This window comes from Mus pahari, chromosome 16 (assembly GCF_900095145.1).
Source record: "Mus pahari chromosome 16, PAHARI_EIJ_v1.1, whole genome shotgun sequence".
Taxonomy (NCBI): domain Eukaryota; kingdom Metazoa; phylum Chordata; class Mammalia; order Rodentia; family Muridae; genus Mus; species Mus pahari.
In genome coordinates this window covers 59,573,212-59,593,866 of record NC_034605.1, presented here as the reverse complement: position 1 = coordinate 59,593,866, position 20,655 = coordinate 59,573,212, and the positions used below count along the sequence as shown (strand labels likewise).

The following is a 20,655-nucleotide window of genomic DNA, read 5'->3' as shown; positions in this document are numbered from 1 at the left end:
TATGAAGACACAGAAATGAAGACAGGGAATCCACGAAAGGACTGATCATACATCGGTGTGCCTATTCCAGAAGTAAAGTGTCAAATCCACTCGCATTTACAATATGCCTGGCCAACCTGGTCCTTAGTAATCATGTTAACAAGTGAGACTATGAGTTCACCCAAAGACTTGTGTTTTGTTTTGTTTTGTTTTGTTTTGTTTTTTCCTGAGTCAGGGTTTCTCTGTATAGCCCTGGCTGTCCTGGAACTCACTTTGTAGACCAGGCTGGCCTCGAACTCAGAAATCCGCCTGCCTCTGCCTCCCAAGTGCTGGGATTAAAGGCGTGTGCCACCACCGCCCAGCTCACCCAAAGACTTGTACACTGACATTTATAGCCACATGTTCTTTATTTGCCAGAGGCTTGAAACACCAAATGGCTTCATCAAGTGTGTGCACAGACAAACTGTGGTACCACCATAGAGTGGATCCAAATCAGAAAGAGAAGAACTTTAGTGCACGTGGCAACCCTGATGAATTGAAGAGATTACGCTCAGCTGCAGACTCTGCAGTGGGAATGTCCCCTGTGAGTGTGGCCGGAGCAGCCACAGTGGAGCTCACACCTGAGAGCATTGCTAAATGGGACACCACCAGAAGATAGCAGAGGAAACGGATGTAGACAACTGTGGCCAGAGTTCTGCCGTCAGACAGGACAGGAAACTGGGGCTGTAATGGGAGTCAGGAGACATTTATTTTTAAAACAAAGAGATAATGGCACATGTGTACCTTGGAGCCAGTAGGAGGCTGGAAAGCTGTCGGTGCAGGGGAGGGAGGGAAGAGTGGAGTGTCCTTGATCAGCTGTCTGGTGTGAGTGGGTGACCTGGGGTGAGGGGTGCTGAGGTGACAGGTCCCAGACTTCCTGAGTGCAGAGGCAGGAGGGGCAGTCCTCGTGGGTGGTGCTGTGAGTGTGGGCAGCTTCTTTCCTGACAACAGACAAGGACCTTGGTGACCTGAGGGAAAGAAGGCTGCACAGAGCAGGTGTGCGCGCTCCCCACTGAGGCTTTCTGAGGCTGGAAATGGTGACAGTCCTTCCTTTACAGGGTTCTGTGGGGACTGAGGCGATGCCTCCTTGACTCCGGGGAAAGCTCAGCATTGGATGACTTGGGCCAGGGTAGCTCAGGGCATTTGCTGCTCTTGGATGGAACTCTGAGGCGGGTCCCCAGCTCCCTTTACCCCATGGCGTTTAGAAGCAGCAGCTACACTTCTCGCTGGTACCTTTACTATCTGGCTGGTGGTAGCTCCTTGAGCATGAGTGGGTGGTGAGTGGGTGCGTCCTAGGATAAAGACAGACAGAATGCAGCGTTCATGTCAGCCCTGTCTTAGATGCTCAAACCTCCCACCCCCGTGGTCCAGTCTGCCCAAGCTTTGCAACCAGCGGCCATGTCTCCACAGAGTTTCTGAAACTCTCTCCTTCTATCTAAATTCTGAATAAAACTGGAGCAAGGCCATTCTTGTCTGAAAATATTTGCTTGATCCCTTTCCTTTCCCTGCGAACAGGCACTCGCCAACCTCTGTGTGTAATGCAAAGTGACGTTCTGAGGGGGCATCTAGGACAGAGCTGGAAATCATTAACTTGTGGGAAATGCCTGCGCTGCTCCTGCGCCAGGCTCCTGCCTGTGTGCCCAGGGATCCAGGCTTCGGGAAGCCAAAGCCATCCTGTTTGCTAACTGTGGGTTGGGAAGCCTGTAGGTTGATGATAGTGATTAACACTGAGAGTGCTGTTTGACATGGGTGTGACTTCAACTAAGAGATCCGAAAGGAAGCATTGAGGGGAAATATTTGGGGGTAAGGTTGTGTGTAGGTGACATGGAATCATGGAATACTCTTTTTTTTTTTTTTTCCAACATTTTGGGTAGCACTGTCTGAAATTTTGAACTATCTGTTAGGAAGACAGACACGTTGGAGTGTCACTAAGAAAAGAAATAAGGCCCTCAAAGACATTCTGAAAGAGATACTGGCAGGGAGGACCCAGGAGCGAGTCATTAAGAAAGGAGAAACATTAGCAAGAGGGTCAAGACCTAGCGCAGTTCATTCAACAGGCAGGGAGCACAGGCGTCACAATTTGCTAAATAAATGTGTGTAGTTTTTTTTTTAAAGCATAATGTTAGGTGTGAATTGCAGTTCATTTGAAAATTTACAAGCCAGTTTTCCCAAATGAAAAGGCACACCTGTGTATGTTATGTTCCCCAGTTGAGCCCGGCAGCCAGAACTTTCCAGCAAAGCCTTGTGAATCGAGGTCTCCAGCTCGGAACGAAGGGACATTGTCTACAGTATTAGACTCTACCCAGCCTTGGGCACAAGAACCTGGTACTTTGAAAGATCCTAGAGCAGTCAGGGCAGACTCACAGATCACCCAGGGACAAACTTACAAGGCAGATTCCTGGGCCCTATCCCTGGGAATTCTGGCTGAATGAATAAGGTGGAGTGTGGGAATCTGTTACTTCAGTACACACCTGAGGTGACTGTGAACCACTAACTCAGCAAACGCTAGCTCAGAGAAGGCAGGCCCGGGAGAGAGCAATAACCTTCCATTCTGGCGCCAGCATGTGCCGCTGACTCCGAGGCCCTCCCCATGTTCACTGCACTGAGCAAGCCAACCCGTGCGCGGGGCTCAGTGTGACGCACCCTGATTTCTTTCTATTCTGTTAGAATGATTACAGGAAGTTATCTATGCAATGCAAGGATTTTGTGGTGGGCGTGCTGGACCTTTGCCGAGACACAGAAGAGGTTGAAGCAATTTTAAATGGCGATGTGAACTTGCAAGTCTGGTCCGACCACCACCGTCCAAGTCTGAGCCGAATCAAACTCGCCATTAAGTACGAAGTCAAGAAGGTAAGCTCTCTGCCTTTCCTGCCTTCTCGCCTGGCTTTGCACGGCTGCTGACCCAGCTTCGTGCTCATTGTATATTTATGTTCCCACAAAGTGGCTGTGACACCCAGATTCTGCCGAAGACAGGGACCATCAATTTTGCAGAGCTGCTTGGATTTCACTACCCCATCCCCAATAGCGGAATCACAATCAGCCGGTGAGCAGGCCTCGAGCCTGGAGAGCAGTCTCTAAGGGGCTGTCAGAACACACTTCCAGCAGGGCTCCCATGGGTAGCAAGCCAGGCCCGAGGCTTGCTGGAAAGCCTGTAATTGATCACTCAGTAGCATCAGCTGAGCTTTCTCTGCACCAAGGAACCGGTTGTATAGAATGAAGCTCGGCGAGAGGGCCAGGCAAGACCCGTGGACCTCAGAGGCTTAGCTTAGAGATGGTTCATTCCAAGGTCTCATTAAGTTCTTAATAGAAAGCTCAAGTAGACGCCCAAGGGCAGGCTCGCCCTCTTGTCAGTACACACCAAGGTCCTTCAGTGGCCATGGCTGAAGGACCCCATCTCTTACTTACACTGCAAGATCCTGTCTCGAAACAAACATTTTTAACCAAATGATATTTAAATGTCCCAGTCTGGGCTCTGAACATTCCTTGTCCCTTGATTATCCAAACAGGGGCAGGCAAAGGGCGTAAACCAGCCATCAACAAGAGCCATGTGCCTGTGAGACTCATCTAGGGAGGGCTTCCAGAGTCTGTAAGGTTTTCTGTGCTTTTACTTCAATAATCATAAATTTGAGGAAAATGGATTTCCCCAAGACTGAGTCCCCCATAACAAGGAGGTTTTGCCGGGTGTGGGGCAAAGTCAAGCTTCAAGTTCAAATCTCTGTTTTTGAGCTTTGAGGGAACGCATTGTTTAACCTAGCCCCAGATCTGATGGGAGGTTTTGCTTTGCTTTGCTTTTAACCGAAGCACAGGGGTCTCATTTTGGAACTGCTGAGACTTCCCCACTCGTGGGTTCAAGCAAGCCCTGCTGCGGGCCCGGGTGAGGTTGGGAAAGATGAGCTTGAGGTACCTCCAAGCTCCCAAGTACCCCTGTCTTCACCAGCCAGAGCAGCTTCCTGCCCCTCACTGGGCATGAGGCTGGGGTCTGACACATCCAGGAAATAGGCGCTGCTGGGGGTCGGCAGTTTATGTTCATAGAATCTGACTGTTCTGAGCAGCCACAAAAGTGCCTGCCTTGTAGACATTGCCCATTTTCCCTCAAAAATGTAAACTCAAATCCTCTAGCAAAACTGCCATTGAGGGTAGAGTCACTCAGTAAGTGAGTGTCTGGCCATCTCCTCACAGCCACGGCCCTCAGTTGCCAGCTACAGACAAATGATCTGATAATGAATGAGATAGGAAACCCAAGCCCTCCGTGGTCATGATGGCCGGGGTCAGAATGAAAGGGTTTCATGAGGGAAATGATTTGCCCTAGTGGAATTTTCCAATTAAGGGAGTCATAAAGGCCTCAGGAAATATCTATCATGACTGTCTATCATGAATGTCAAGCATCTGCTGCCTCCACAGGTGGGAAGATGATAAATGACTCGTGTGGAATGCTAACCTTGCTCATGTCAAAGACCTCCAGTGTGCAAATTCTCTCTGACCATGCATGCCATCATGCGAAGGCAGACAACCCTGTAGCTTTCCTTGACATCTGTTGTACTGCGAATTACTAATGAAAATGTCTAATATTAGGAACTCCTATGAATCATAGAATGCATTTCCAGTTTGACCTCAGGAATCTTAGCATACCCTCACAAATACAATCCTACCCTGGATATCTGACTTGCAAATGACAATTACCACGGCCCATGTACAAATACGCTGCCTTCTGTATCTGAGATAGATAGATAGATAGATAGATGATACGCAGATGATAAGATAAATTGATGATAGTTGAGAGATGATAGATACATACATACACACATAGATACATACATACATAGGTACATAGATACATAAAATAAGTACATAGATACATAGATAGATGATTGATGACAAATATATAAATACATATATAGATACATAGATAAGTAGATGATAGACACATAGAGGATAGATAGATATATACATAGATACATACATAGGTATATAAGATAGGTATGTAGATAGATACATAGATGATAGATGACATATATAGATATATAAATAGACACATAGATAGATGATAGATACATAGATAGGTAGTAGATGATAGAATATAAAGCCTGCCCATGTGTTACCGGATCAGCCCATTCATGCAGACATCAAATGAGACCAGTTATTCTTGGTATTTTCATAGGCATCTAATCAGGTATGACCATTAAGATTTTATGTTCAAATGCATTTGGATACCTTGAGTTCAGCATAATCAGACAGGTGTCTTTGCATAATCAGACACCATCGAGTCCTTAGTATGTGTCACCACTGCCACATAAAATGCAGCACACCTTGCAGATCCCCAAAGCTCTTCACATTATCTATGTACCAGTCTGACACACAAGCTAGGTCTCTCTGTCTAGGAAATGCTCGCCGGGAGTGGCCCGTGCCTCCCTGGGCCTGCTCACACTCAGGAATGCTGCCCCTCTGTCTAGGAAATGCTCGCACGGGAGTGGCCCGTGCCTCCCTGGGCCTGCTCACACTCAGGAATGCTGCCTCTCGTCTCAACACTTGCCTCTTTTCAGAACTTATCCTAACATCTAGGCCACTGTCAACCTCTGTTAGATGAAGACAGAGGAGTTCTTGGTAAAGAGGCTATTCCAGAGCTAGTGTCAGGATACAGACTCCCAGTCTGAATCATAGTCTATGTAGCCTTGTGGTCTCAGCCAAGTCGCTGGCATGACTTCATGCTCCAACTGCAAAAGTGGATGAACAAGCATTTTCCTTATAAAAAAAATTTGCAAATTTCCAGATGACAATAGTCTGAAGACTTTGCTATCCCCTGTATGTCAAAGGAGAGGTGCCACTGCTGTCTCAGTGGTGACTACCTGCTAAGACACCCAACGTCCTACTATCCCCTAAGACATTGTCCAACTTGCCCCTAAGAATGTTAGAAGTAGCCCCATGGTAAGGACACCATCTAGTATAAAATTCCTCTTGGGGTGGTCAACTGCCTTATAAATCATGACTGTCCTCCATGACTCCTGCTTTAGGGAGCTAACTCAAGGCAGGGATGGTAGTGGACATCTTTAATCCCAGAATATGAGAGGCAGAGGCAGGTGGATTTCTATGAGTCTGAAGCCACCCTGGTTTACTGAGTGAGTTCCAGAGCTACATAATGAGACCCTGACTCCCAAACACAAGAGGTAACTCAGACTCAGTAGTGCAGCTGAAGGCAAACCTTGAGTGACAGTGTTGGAGTCGTGAGCCCAGGGAGGTCTGCTCCCAGTCCGACCCTGGACTCATGGACTCGTGTGGACAGACAGACTCTGTGTCTTGTCTCTTGCTACTCAAGGGAGGATAATAAGGCCGACTCCACAGGCTCCGATGAGACTCAAGTGGTGTAAAATGCGTGAACCTTGAATATGGCCATCCCCTGTCACCTGTGGGAAGGAGGCTGCAGGGTTAATTTGCTCACAGGCAAGGCAAGAGAAAAGTGCTAAGGGCTCACTGGAGACCTTACCTGCAACCTGCCTGAGAGGGAGCTCACTTGATGAGAATTCAGAGCTAAGACTCTATCCCCCAGCTGCCTCTCACCAGAGCTCTAAAGCGACAGTGCCTGTACCCTACAGATACTCAAAACCACCCCCAGCCTTGGCTTGTAGCTGCTCAGAATGCTTCATCATCTTCTCGGGCCCTAAGCCAGCTGAATGAGGCAGCTTGCTGTCTATCTCCATCTCAAATATCCCCCTCAAAGCCCTGAAAAGCCTCATCCACAACCTACGGACTTCCCTCTGGGAAGGTCCCACTCATCCACAACCTACAGACTTCCCTCTGGGAAGGTCCCACTCATCCACAACCTACGGACTTCCCTCTGGGAAGGTCCCACTCATCCACAACCTACGGACTTCCCTCTGGGAAGGTTCCACTCATCCACAACCTATGGACTTCCCTCTGGGAAGGTCCCACTCATCCACAACCTACAGACTTCCCTCTGGGAAGGTCCCACTCATCCACAACCTACAGACTTCCCTCTGGGAAGGTCCCACTACCCTAGATCTCAATTTCAGCTCAGCTGAGCCGATGCTTCGTCCGCAAAGCAAACCCATACGTGGCATGTGGTGACTGCTTGGTGACTTGCTGACATATGTGACTTGTCTAATGGGGGAACATATCTCATTCCTCCTCCTCCTCCTCCTCCTCCTCCTATTCCTCCTCTCTCTCTCTCTCTCTCTCTCTCTCTCATTTTTTTCTTTCCACAAATTTCTTTCTAAACAAATGGAATTTGTCCTCCTCTCTACTTTTCCTAAGCTCTGTTTTTCAGCCACAAGCTCCCCTCTGCCCGCCTACTTGATGGACCATCTCCTCCTCCTCCTCCTCCTCCTCCTCCTCCTCCTCCTCCTCCTCCTCCTCTTCCTCCCTCCTTCATCGTCTGTGGACTTAGAGGGGGATGTCTGCCTTCCCTTTTGGTAGACTGCCTCTTCAGCATCCCTCCTTCCATCCGCCTGAGGGAGGACCAGATGACTCTCCTAGATGCAGCAAGAAAACTCTACAGGGATCAGTCCTGTAGTAGTCAAAGAGAGTAGGGCAAGGGGACCCAGACTGTCCTGTTTTGCATCACAGAAGTTTTAACTCTACCTGTGGAATGGGTACAGGTTCTTGGACATAATCAAGCAAAGGCATCCTACTTGGGGAAAAATACACACAGAGAGAAAGGAGGTGGCAGAAATGGCGTGGAGAGAGAAATGACTCCTTTTGCTAAGTCCATTACTTCTGTACAAAAAGAGTGGCTCTTTCCAGACAGCACAGAGGATCTACAATGATGGTGATTAGTTCCATAAGCCTTTGGTCACCACCCCTGAGCTCTACAGACACAGCTTGGCCTGTTAGAGAACCAGGGAGGACCGGTCACATTCTTGCCCCCAACAACTTGGAGAGTCATATGGAGAGGATGTCCCATGACTCCAGAAGCAGCAGCCTCTCATACGTAGTCCTCAGCAGTCCCCACAGTGTTCAGAAGCACACATGCAGAGAGTGCTCTGAGACTCAAGCATTCTCTTAACTGCGAGTGTCAACAATATCAAAACATCGTCTGCTATACAAAGGCACAAAGTAAACATTCTCATCCCTAAACTGAGAAATAGGAGCACGGTAAGGAAAGGTCAGAAAAAAGCAAGACCAACATCCACCAGGGCAAACACACGTCCTGATGCTCCATATTGGGCATCTGGAGCTCATAGTGGAATCACCTAGGCTCCAAGGGCTTGAGCTGCCTGCCCTTCAATCCTACTACAGTAGCCTGAGCTACTACTATGCCACTATGCTATGCTATGCTATGCTATGCTATGCTATGCTATGCTATGCTATGCTATGCTATGCTATACTATGCCATACCCCACCCTACCTCATACCTCACCCTACCCCACACTACACTATATACTACAGGCTACTACTATATCTGCAGCCAGCCCCACTGTGTACATGCAGCATTCCTTGGCAGATGTTCCAAGATCCTGGCATCTCTAAGATCCAGACTCTCTATTGCAAACTGGGCTTCAGTTTCACAGCATCCTGCAGATGCTGGGCTCCCAGCCTTCGGGAACCTCTATTCTTACATGTTTTAGACCTACAAAACCAGATACCACATGAATGGTGTTGACAAATTCTGCTGTCAGCTCAGGTAGTTAGCTGGCTCCCTGGACCACAACTGCACTGGCCTTTGTGTGGTGACCCTGGTCAAACCTTTTCCTGAGCACTTTTCTTGTTTTTTTCAGTAGGAAGCTCTTTAGGGCATTTCTCCTTTCTGATGACCTGGGGTGTCTCTCAAATGCAGCCTCCAGTCTGACCTTGAGGGTACCCTACCTACTGTCCCAGTGCATAGCAGGAGGTTTCTCTTACAGATGCTAATACCTTCAAAAACCACAGCCACTGCCTTTTTTTTTTTTTTTTTTTTTTTGGTTTTTTGAGACAGGGTTTCTCTGTATAGCCCTGACTGTCCTGGAACTCACTTTGTAGACCAGGCTGGCCTTGAACTCAGAAATCCACCTGCCTCTGCCTCCCAAGTGCTGGGATTAAAGGCGTGTGTCACCACACCTGGCGCCACTGTCTTGTCTGAACTTCCTCCTTTCCTTTCCAGTACACACTTTGTCAGATCCTCCATTTCTTGCTAAACAATGCACCCTGTAATTCTGAATTGCCTCACTTGAACTATCAAATCATAGGCAGAATACAGACAAGTTCTTTGTCAGAATAAAAACAAATGGCTTTTATCCCCTTCCTGATAGACCACCGTGTTTCCCTTTAAAAGCTCACAAGACAGCCCTCCACTGATCATCTGTCCTTCACAGCTCCCACTAGAACAAGTCACTGAGCTCTGCTTATAGGTTTTTAGGGTTTTTCTAAGTTACACACACCCCAATTCATCCTGATAAACTGGCTCACAGGCCTACAGACCACATGATCATCTCTAGTCTCATAACAACCCTACTCTGAGCACCAGTTTTCTGTGTTAGTGACTCACCTCATCCTGGGACAAAATACCAAACAGAAGCAGCTGAAGGAGGGGAGTTTGTCTTAGTTCATGGTCTGAGTGCTCGGACCATTACAGGAGGTCGTAGAAGGAGGCTGTGAGGCAGATGGTCACTGGGTATCCATAGTCAGGAAGCAGAGGGATGATGGCAGAAGCCTGCCTCTGTGCTGAAGTCTCAGGTCCCTGGCTTACGAGATATCTGACTTTAAATGTCTAATTTCATCTTGGGACCTCAATTTCCCTGTCCTGTCCATATATGAGAACATATAACCTAAGAAATAGTTTATTTATTAGCACACATAATCTCATTTTAAAATGGTATACACATAATAGCTTAGCCAGTGGAAGCTACTTGCCATTCTGATTTGATGTGCAGAACTACCCTCGGGCTACATAGGTACCCCTTGGTTCAGTCCCACTGTTTATAATATTTTGGGCAGATCATTTTTTGCTGTGAGAACTGTCCACACACTGTGGCAGCCCTGACCTCCACCCACTGTCACCTCCCCTCAACTGTACCAAGCAAAAGTGCATCTGAGTGCTCCCAACACCCATCCTTCTGAGAATAACAGGGACAAAGCCACCCCTGCTGAAAAATGCTAGGCTGGTTTTCAGACTCTTGGACACACAAAATTCTGGATTCTAAGCCTCCGGGATAGGAACTGTAATTACCCCCAAAGACTTCATACATCTCTTCCCTGACACAGCCACCTGGGAGCTTTGTGACAAGGGCAGATCCCTACCCAGTTTCAGGTTCAGCTAGCCTCAAAAGGTACACATCAGTATTTTCTAAAGCTCTCAAGCGATTCTCAGTCTTGGAGGATGAACTCACAAAGGTGTGGCCTCTTGGGAAACAGTACGCATCCTACATGTAATCTGCTGAGCAGAAGACTAAAGCATCCAGTGGGAAGCCCGAGGCCTCCGTGCTCCTCCACTTTCAGTAATTGCCCCTACGATAAAAACACATGTAGCAGAATCTAGATGCCACTCAAGGCTGACCCCAGAGTACAGACTCAACATCTCCAATCTCTCTACTACCAACTGTGTCCCTTTGAGTCATAGAAAAAGCATCTTGCTCTCCAGGGAGACCCTGGCCCTGGCCTGGCCCACCAGTCTCATAGTTGAAGCAGAGAGATGAAGCCCAGTGGATCCTGCAATCATCGGGAAGCAGTGGGGACCTTTCCTGAGAGCTGCAGGTCATGGAAGAAATCACTGAATGCTATGGCTGGTCTCTGGCATGCTCCCATCTCAATGGCCCGAGTTATCCCTGCATCCCCACATCCTGCCCTTCCCAGCTTGCAAAAAAGAAAACAGGGTGAGGGGGACACACAGTCTACTGAAACTCCTGTCGACTTATCTTACTGCAGGCTGTTAAACTTTTATTTTTTTACCTGTTTGCTCTACATAAACGCAGGGAGGAATCTCTGAAACACTTCTTTGGTTACCAAGCTTCCTGTGCCGTAGAATTTTAGCATGCGCAGCTCCACCCATGGGGGCTGTGTTTGTTGAGACAGGCAGAGCTGGAGCAGGAATACTTTCTGATTTAAAAGTCAGCAAGTAGAAAAGACTGAGGGCCATTTACAGCAGGGACACAAAGTCTTCATCACCCTCAGGAGCAGATGCAAACCAGGGGCAATTAACCAGGGGCAATTAACCAGGAATTAACCACAACATGCAAAAAACAAAACAAAACAAAAACAAACAAACAAAAACTATGTTCAGGTTGTCATTTTCACCCCATAAATCAAAACATCCTTAGAAGTCTCCCCTGAGGACTTCTGGCTAGCTCTAATAACTAAGCTAAATACCAAATGTTCATTTCAATCATATTATTCTGGTTACATATTCTCATAGATTTAGAATTTTAATGAAGAATTGATCTATTGCAAATTCCTTCCATTACATCCCACAATGCATCATTCTTGGGGAGGAGGTCTGTAAGTATAATTGCAGATGAAAAGGTGTGTTTAATAAATGTTTCAGTTAACATAATCGGAGCCACAGCGACATCATGCCTGGATGGTTATTAGCATCTAAGTGGTCTTCCTGCATCTTCTCTCTTACACACACACACACACACACACACACACACACACACAGAGAGAGAGAGAGAGAGAGAGAGAGAGAGAGAGAGAGAGACAGAGAGAGAGAGAGAGAGAGAATTTTCTTAAATAATCATAGCAGGTCATGTCCAAGCTTAAACCTTCTGTCTCAGGATTAGCAGGCCTGGCTCCGTCTTTGTCCTTAGGAATTCAGTTTGTGTTACCACCAAGGACCCAAGCCTGGGGCTGGGCTCATGTGTTCATAGTTGGTCAAAAGGATGGTGTCAGGAGAAACCTGTAGACGTAAGATGGGGTAGAGAAGAAGTAAGCATTGGATTCCAAGAGCTGGGAAGCAGAAGGCAACAGGAGAGGAGGGTGGGAAGAAACATGGCTGGTGGGGGCGGGGCTGAAGGACAGGTCTGCTCTGTGACAGGGAGGGGCTGCGCAGTGGTCTCTGCACACAGTAGTTTTCATCTCACTTATTTCGTTTATTACATGACATGATAAAAAATGAGAAAGACAATTAAAAGATAGTAGCATACGATCCTATATTTCAGATGTCAACTGTTTTAATTTGTTTTCAGTCTCCTGATTCCTTCTCTGTGCAGAAATAGATTAACATACATTTAGCTTTCGAGAAAGTGATTTTGTGATTTGATTATTAGAATGGAATGGAAATGTTTTTCTGTATTTTCTATAATTATTCTTTCTATGATATCAGACAACCAGTGTGCCACCGTATACATTTACTCTATTGAGGAATGTTTGCAGTTAAGATATACTTAATTTCACTAGGTTGCTAATGACATCTCCCATTAGTGTGACAAGGGGCTGGAGAGATGGCTCGGCAGTTATGAGCACTCATTGGAAGATCCAAGTTTGCTTCCCAGCATCCTAGCATCCCAGCATCCTAGCATCCCAGCATCCCAGCATCCCAGCATCCCAGCATCCCAGAATCCCAGCAACCCAGCAACCCAGCAACCCAGCAACCCAGCAACCCAGCAACCTAGCATCCAACTATGCTGGATGGCTCTGTAACTCCAGCTTTAACTATAAACTTGACACAGCCTCAACTGAAGGAGTTTCTAGGTCAGATCAGCCTGTAGGCATGGGGCATTATCTTGAGAGTTTCTTGGCATAGGAGAGCCCAGCTTGCTACAGGAGGCACCATCCCCTAAGCAGGTAGTCCTGGACTTTATAAGCCACCTAAGCCTGAATCTAGGAGAAAGCCAGCAAGCAGCATCCCTCCATGGTTTCAGCTTCAGGTGCCTGCTCAAGTCCCTGACCAGTTTCCCTTAGTGATGGGCCATGAGCTGAAAGTGTAAGATGAAATAAGCCATTTCCTCCCTAATTTGCTCTTGGTCATGGTGTTTGTCACACCAACAGAAAATAACCTAGATGGTTTGAGACATCTAGAATCTGCAGACAACTAGGAGCATGTCACCTAATGCCATACCGCTGGGAAGAAGCTATGCAGACCCAAGCTCACACACATCTAGTTCCGAAGCCTTGATTCTGAACTCTGTCCTTAGCCACTGTATGTCACTGCCACACTCTGCTGGCACCAGGCAGCTAGGAAAGCCTTCCAGCCTAGGAGGCTGCCAGAGGAATCCCTGTGGTGTAAGAGACTGGGGACCCTTCCTCTGTACCCCAGAGGTGTGCGGGAAAACCTCCCCTCTCATCAGATCCTGCCCTTGCCCACCTTCAGTTAAAGTAGCATCACGCATGGTTATCTTTTATCTCTTAAAAAGTGTTTGTTTGTTTATGTGTAGCAGTGCTTAGTCCCAATGTATGTGTGTGCCACATGTGTGCCTGGTGCCTTCGGAGGCCAGAAGAAGGTATCATATGCCACGGGCCTGGAGTTCCAGATTGGAGTTAGCCAGCATGTGGTGCTAGGAATTAAACCCAAAACTGGTTTCTCTGCAAGAGCAGGAAGGGCCCTTTAACTGCTGAGCCATCTCTCCAGCCCCACACATGGTTTTCTAAGGACCTTCATTCTGTGGGCAGAAGGGAAGTGGTACAGTGCTGGCAGATTTGGAGGCTGCTTTTGGTGACCACCCAGCTGAAATCTAGCAAAACTAAGATCCTTCAGAGATGCTTTACAAAGACAGATTTCAACAACTGGGCCCATTAGCATCCGTTATGGCTCCGAAGCTGTTAATAAACCACTGCCTAGAAAAGGCGGGTAGTCCACTACTGGGACAGGAAACACATAAGGCTCATAGAGTCCCTCCTAGTTGTAATAGATCATATTTGCAGATAGTACACAGTTATCCTCAAACCTCCTTACATAGCTATTAAGAGACTTTTTTCCCAAAACAATTGAATACTGCCCCCCGAAATGCATGTGTCAAAAAACAAAACAAAACAAAACAATCCCTTTAATACAATGTAGAGAAAACCACATCATGGCATAATCACCAGAATCATGCTGTGACCCTGGTGTGAGGACCCAAAGTCACCGTGAGTGAATCTTTCTACACTGCTTCTCTTACCTCCAGTGCAGGGACAACAATGCTTTGCTCATAAATTTCTAGTTTGTAGTAAGTTCTAGACAAAAGTGTCACATGGTACCTTGCAAATATTACCTTTCCTGAACTGTCCAGAGTCACAGCCAATGCTCACTAGGAAACGGTCTGCAAATTATCTGTGTGGCAGGCCCAAGGTACTAAGCTGTTAAATCTTAACTAGATTCTACAAATAGATACTATATGGTACTAATAGAAATGGAGGGTTCCTTCTAACCTAAACCTGTTGTCAGAATTATTTTATTATGCTATACAGTTTGATATAGAATCTGGATATGTTTATATATCAATACACCAAAGTCGTTCAGGGCATCTTTTATACTCTGCTTTCCCTTAATGAGGTAGATCTGTCTCAGTGTGCCCCACCTGCTTTGTCAAGAAATCCTATCTCAACCTGGGTTAGGCATCCTCTCTTGGGACCAAGGATTCACCTGCACACGCATGGGAGGAATCCAAGCAGTGCCCTTCTCCTGTGGACACTTTAGCCACTACAAACGCACACCACCACCACCATTTGGACTAGTCATGGTTCCCTGTAATCATGCAACATATCTTTTAGAGTGTCCATGGTATTCCAGGATAGCATGTACTAAGGATGGGTACAAGCAGACAAGAATCCCTTCTCTCCAATATATTCCAATGAAGAAAACCCTCTGGGACAGATGAATTTGAGACTCTAAACTTCCACAAAGAACACCCTTGGCCCCTGTCTCCAAAAGAGGGTTCAAATGAAACGTGATGTACAGCATCCATGGGAGATTCCCAAACCCTTCTCCTCTCTCCTTGTCTCAGGAAGCATCTTTCAAATAAGAGCTTTATCCCTCAAGCCCCATCATGGAGGTTGCATCTTCCCAAACACACTGTGATCTGTGAGCTTCCTCCTGTTCCACAGTAGCAGTTCACAGATCCCTCCTGGCCATGCAGGGAAACTGTCTTAGTCAGGGTTTCTATTCCTGCACAAACATCATGACCAAGAAAAAGTTGGGGAGGAAAGGATTTATTCAGCTACACTTCCATACTGCTGGTCATCCACTGGAACTCAAGCAGGTCAGGAAGCAGGAGCTGATGCAGAGGCCATGGAGTGATGTTCTTTACTGGCTTGCCTCCCCTGGCTTGCTCAGCCTGCTCTCTTATAGAACCCAAGACTACCAGCCCAGAGATGGCACCACCCACAAGGGGAACTCCCCGCTTGGTCACTAATCTAGAAAATGCCCTGCAGCTGGATCTCATGGAGGCACTGCCCCAACTGAAGCTCCTTTCTCTGTGATAACTCCAGCNTGTGTCAAGCTGACACACAAAACCAGCCAGTACAGAAGCCAAATGCAAATGTCACCCTATCTTCCAGAATGTGTCTTCTTCTGATCAAACAAGACAGGCCCATCCCCCGAGCAGGTTCTTTCTGACACCAGCCACACCCACCGCTCCTGCAGGACCAAAGGAGGAGTGGCTCAGGGCAGAGCCAGCAGCAGCTTGATCACAGTGCTGTCTGACAGAAGGGAGACTAGGAATAAATAAGCAAGACTTTAAGAGAATAACTACAGGAGCCCAATTTCAGACAGTGAGAGGGCAGAGAAGAGAAAGAACACTGAGAGAGTCCTGAGATGAGGAGGGTGGGGGTGGGGGGACACAGGAAAAGCCTAAAGGCAGGGAGGAAGTACGGGTGGGAGAAGGGTCTCTTGCCCAAGCCTCCTAGCGGTTAACAGTGTGGAATCCTGGGTATGGAGATGTGCTCCCGTTATTTGTGAAGCTCTAAGATTTACCTGCTTAGGACACCAACCATACCATAGGATCACGGTTATGCAGGAAGTCAAGCAGTGCTCAGCTGGGAAGCTCTTGTGTTGGGGGTCATTTGCCCACCCATATATCCTGGTGGCTGAACTGAGCTAGTGACTTTACATGGCAGCTACCTTCCTAGAAGGAGCCTTCCCAGGACTGAAGCAGATGCTAGGGATTTCTATGACCCCTCCTTGGGAGCTTCATAGCATCACACAAAGTTCAGCTACATCCTAATAGCCGAAATAGGTCACTGAGTGCGAGACCACCTCTTAATGGCCAGCTGTCCAGAGTCATCAGAAAGGGAGATACTTCTACTACATTTTCAGTGAAATTCCATCCCTCTCAGGAGGAAAGGAAAGTTAGGAGTCCCTACTTGTGCGGTGTGCTTGGAGATCAGCAGAATGAACCAAAACTTCCTTTAGGAGGTCAATTGTCATATTCCTGTGCCCCACCCTGAAAATTTCATGTGTGCGTTAAGCATTTAACAGATATTTGCTGAGAAACTATGGTATCTGCTATGTGTCTATAGATAGAATTTAATGAACAACCTCACTCTTAAAGATCTAGTATTTTAGCATGGCTGTAGATAATAAAGGCATGACCAATTCTCACAGTAGCTAAGTGATAAACGACAGAGCGGAGGACTGGGGCTGGAGAGACAGCTCAACAGTGAAAAACACACCGCTCTTGCAGAGGACTTGGATTTCATTCCAGGCACCCACTAGATAGCTCACAACCATCCATAACGCCAGCTCCATGTGCTCTGATGCCCTCGTCTGGCATCCATGAACACCAGGCCAAAATGTGATGCATATAAACTCACACACATAAACAATAAAAGATAGGCAGGTAGATAGATAGATAGACAGACAGACAGACAGACAGATGGACAGATAGGTAGATATAAATAAAGTGGAAAAGGACATCATGGAGGGTCTGAAAGTAGAAAAAATAAGATCCCATTTTGAACAGAGACCTGAGGAAGGCTGTGGGGCATGTAAAATTTAGGAAAGAGGTCAGTAGGGCCACATGGCAGGACATCTGGAGAAAGTGGCAGAGTCGGTAAGTACCAGGTCACCAACAGTCTCATAGCTAGGGAGCAGATAGGAAACTATTTCTAACCAAGGAAAGCGCCCATTGGTCAAGCCCCTTGGCCAGCTACATGAGGCTGAGTTCTTAAGAAAGATGCTTCCTTGCCAGACAAATAGTCCCTCTGCCTGCCTTGGACTGGTGGGAATGCAAGAGATGACAGAATCTCCCATCAGCCAACACATCTCCTCTACTGGATATAAAAACATAGGGACAATATCTAATAGGCTTGATACTACTGTATCACTAGAGGCCTCCCAAGCCATGTCTGGAAAGAAACATAAAATAATTCTGCATAGCTCCAGATGGCTTTGAAAATTTAATTAAAGCCACAACTAGCCCAGGAACCTTCCCCATCATAATTATGTTATTGATCATTAACATTTAAAGAGGCTGCAAACAGGACACTGGACACTGTAATAAATTATCATTGTCCACTGGGCAGGCTCAATGAATCAGTTGCTTCTGGAGCCTTCTGAGACTGTCTGGTGCTGTCATTTAGAGGACGCTGCTCTCTACTCTTTAGTGTGTGGGATACAGCAAGGGTAGCAGTGAGGGCCAAGTCTACACACAGAAAAACAAAACTTCCTTTCTGGATATCTGGTCTACCCCTGAAAAACCAAGTCTACTGCAGCTTCTCCTAGCACCCAAGGCAATGAACTTTCAGACTCATGTTTAGTTTCCATCTTATCATGGCTCATGAGTACCTCTGAGACGCCAATCTCCTGGGCAACGTGACATGCCAAGCTCTTAGGCTTCAGTAATAATAACAGCAGCAACAGTACCTTATTAAGGCTCATGCCAGGTATTCTGAGTATAAGCATCAGATGTGCTCAATGCTGCAGCCACTTGTCAGGTGAAATCCACATAGCTCAGAAGTGACAAGACTCATCTGGACCACGCCCAGCCAGTCACACCCAGAGGCAAGACTCAAGCGAAGATGTGCTTGATTCTGGGGCTCAAGTGCTCAGGGGAGGGGGCTCTTTCTCAGTGGCACATCCCTCTCAATCCTTTGGTGATCCGAGTACATGGGTGTCTCAGCTCAGAACAAAACAACCTCTTCAGAAAGCCTTTCCTTGTATGACTCCACATCCCAGCTTGGATGAGTTCCCCTTCTATGGGACTCCATGACACTGATCACTGGCAAAGCACTGACTCAGCTCCGTTGGATGTGTCCTTGTCTAGACTCAGAGCCCCTAAAAGAGTCAAGATGCTGTAGCCATGCATGGATGGAAGGACATGAATGGTTAGACAAATCTGAATCCAGTTAGACCCAGTTTCCTCTTCTAAAGAACATGACCATGGTGAGAAAGAGGGAAATTGTATTCACAGTAGATTGATAAAAACACCGCACTCTAAGCATGACACAATTGACACAAGTCAAGGTTACTCCCCAAGTGAAATGGGTGAACTTACTCTTTAAAGAGCAAACCCAAGTGCCCTTGGGATTTTTGCTTTGGATAGAGAATGGTCATGTCCTAATTTGGCATCTAAGGACTTGGAGCCAAAAGTCATCTGCATACCAAAATATGCCCTAGATGGAAATATCCCCAGTGCTTAGGGTGTGAGGGATTTTGGCATTTTCAAGAGGACAGAACAATAAAAGTTGTCCAAAATGGGAGACTTGAGTAGCAGAGTAACCATGGTATAAGACAAAATAAACTAACATCGACTAAGTGACACTCATGGATTTGTGTGGTTCTTGGTCTAAGTCAGTGGTTCTCCATCTGTGGTTCATGACCTTTTCAGGGTCAAAAGACCCTTTCATAAGTGTCACATATCAGATATCTTGCATATCAGATATCTACATTTTGATTCAGCACAATAGCAAAATTATAGTTATGAAATAGCAATGAAATAATTTTGTACTTGGAGGTCACCACAACATGAGGAACTGTATTTAAGGGTCAGAGCATTAGGAAAGTTGAGAAACACTGGTAAGGCATAATTCCCTTTAACATGCTAGAGGATGAAAAGACAGTGAGATGTATGGAATTATGGAACACTCCTTTAAAATGCCTTAAAAACATGCACGTCATATGTAGGGAGGCTTTTGGAAGAGGAGGGATTCATTGACAGCACATGCTATTGTTCACGTGGTCCCAAGCCATGGGAAAGAGGACTTGAACTCCACCTACACTGGATCTAATCGTCAGAATAGTCCCAAGGGGTAAAAGACCATGAAAATCTGAGAGGAAAACTCCCAGAAATACCAAATCTGGCCAATAACCAACTGAGGAAGATGAACAGTAGTTATAAAATTAGAGCCCTCCGGCCCTCCTCAGCATCCCCACCAACAGGCCACAAGAGCTGCCTGCAGGCAAATAAGAGAAAGGTCTCTCCAGCCTCCGTGGGGAAGCCAATTTACATAGTCTGAGAGGCAAAGAAAGATCAGCAATCCCTGCCTCGGATGGTCAGAATCAGATATGGAAACTCGAGCCCCAGGAAAAGAGGCGGTGAAGCAGTAGAACCCCTGGCTCTGCCTGGGGCACCACTCTCAGGCACTCTGTTCACTGGCTGCCCTTTAGAAAAGACAGACAGGAAGAGACACGGGCATTTCTGGTTGACAGTAGTCATCTAGAGACAGGAGCACAGGAGAGAGGCTGGCTGGCTTTGCTCTACAGTAGTAGGGTCCAAAAGAATACAACAGCCAGCATTGCATGATGCTGCTACGCCTAGGACTGCAGAAAATCAGCTCCTGAAGAACAGTGGGAGGAGGGGCTGGCTGAGTCTGGCATCAGCCCAGGCCCAAAGGCTGATGATGTGGGAGGCACCAGAGCTTGCCAGGACAGGGATGCAGAGCTGCCCCAGGGTATCAGTGGATGCAGAGCTGCCCCAGGGTATCAGCGGCTTGCCTGGGGGTTGGAGCAGCCTACCTGAGGCTCTTCCTATGCAAAGAAAAACTCATAGCCTGCAGGAAGTATATTTAGGGGCAGGCTACTAGAAATAAGAAGATGGGGATGTAGCTCAGTGGTGGAGTACTTAGGTGGCATGTGTGAAGGCCCAGCACCTAAATAAATAAATAAATAAATAGTAAGTTAAGTAAATGAATGAGTGAATGAATGAGAATACATTGGCATCTATCAGACTCTCACCCAATCTGAAAAGACTTAGAATCATCAAGACTGAGAAGTTAATAAACTCCCAAAGATGGGACCTTGGCAATCTTATCCAGTCTGTCTTCTATGCCTAGAGGTGTGTGCTAAGTATCAAAAGGCGTTACCATGCAGCCAGTGTGTGCATGTATGACTCTACTAACAGAACTGGGTTTATATTCACCAGCAGCCAAGACCTCGGGCATCAGGGGTCACACCAGGGTCGTTCCTAATTCTTAACCGATGTCAGTTCTGTTATTTCAACGTTTAGAGCTCAATTATCAAAACACTGGCAACAATCTCACATTTGGCAAGTGTGTGTGAGGAACCCAAAATTTAAATTTAAAAAAAAAAAAATGGTGGTACTAAATCCCAAGGGCATGCCAAATGTTAAACCGTATATAAAAATAAGTGTCACGAGAACTAAATACGGGCAGAGACGACATGGAGAAGTCAGCATCGTTGTATAAATTCATGCGAGATGAAGGTAATTTTAAAGTATAATTTTAAAGTAATTACATAAGATGAAACACGATTTTTTTTTAATTAAAGCTGATGGAACGCATCACTCCCGACCAGGCACAAGCTGACCAGCTGGAAATATTAGGAGATCACCCTAAACG

General features: G+C 46.7%; 1 protein-coding gene across 2 annotated transcripts in view; it reads left to right on the top strand.

The window, feature by feature from the left end:
- Window positions 1-20,655, top strand: part of Trpc7 (transient receptor potential cation channel subfamily C member 7) — a 119,708-nt gene that overhangs the window by 32,731 nt on the left and 66,322 nt on the right. For both annotated transcript variants that reach the window (XM_021215357.2, XM_021215356.2), the window contains exon 3: window positions 2,686-2,868. In XM_021215357.2, the coding sequence (XP_021071016.2) occupies window positions 2,686-2,868 (183 nt within the window). The remainder of the gene's footprint in view (window positions 1-2,685; window positions 2,869-20,655) is intronic.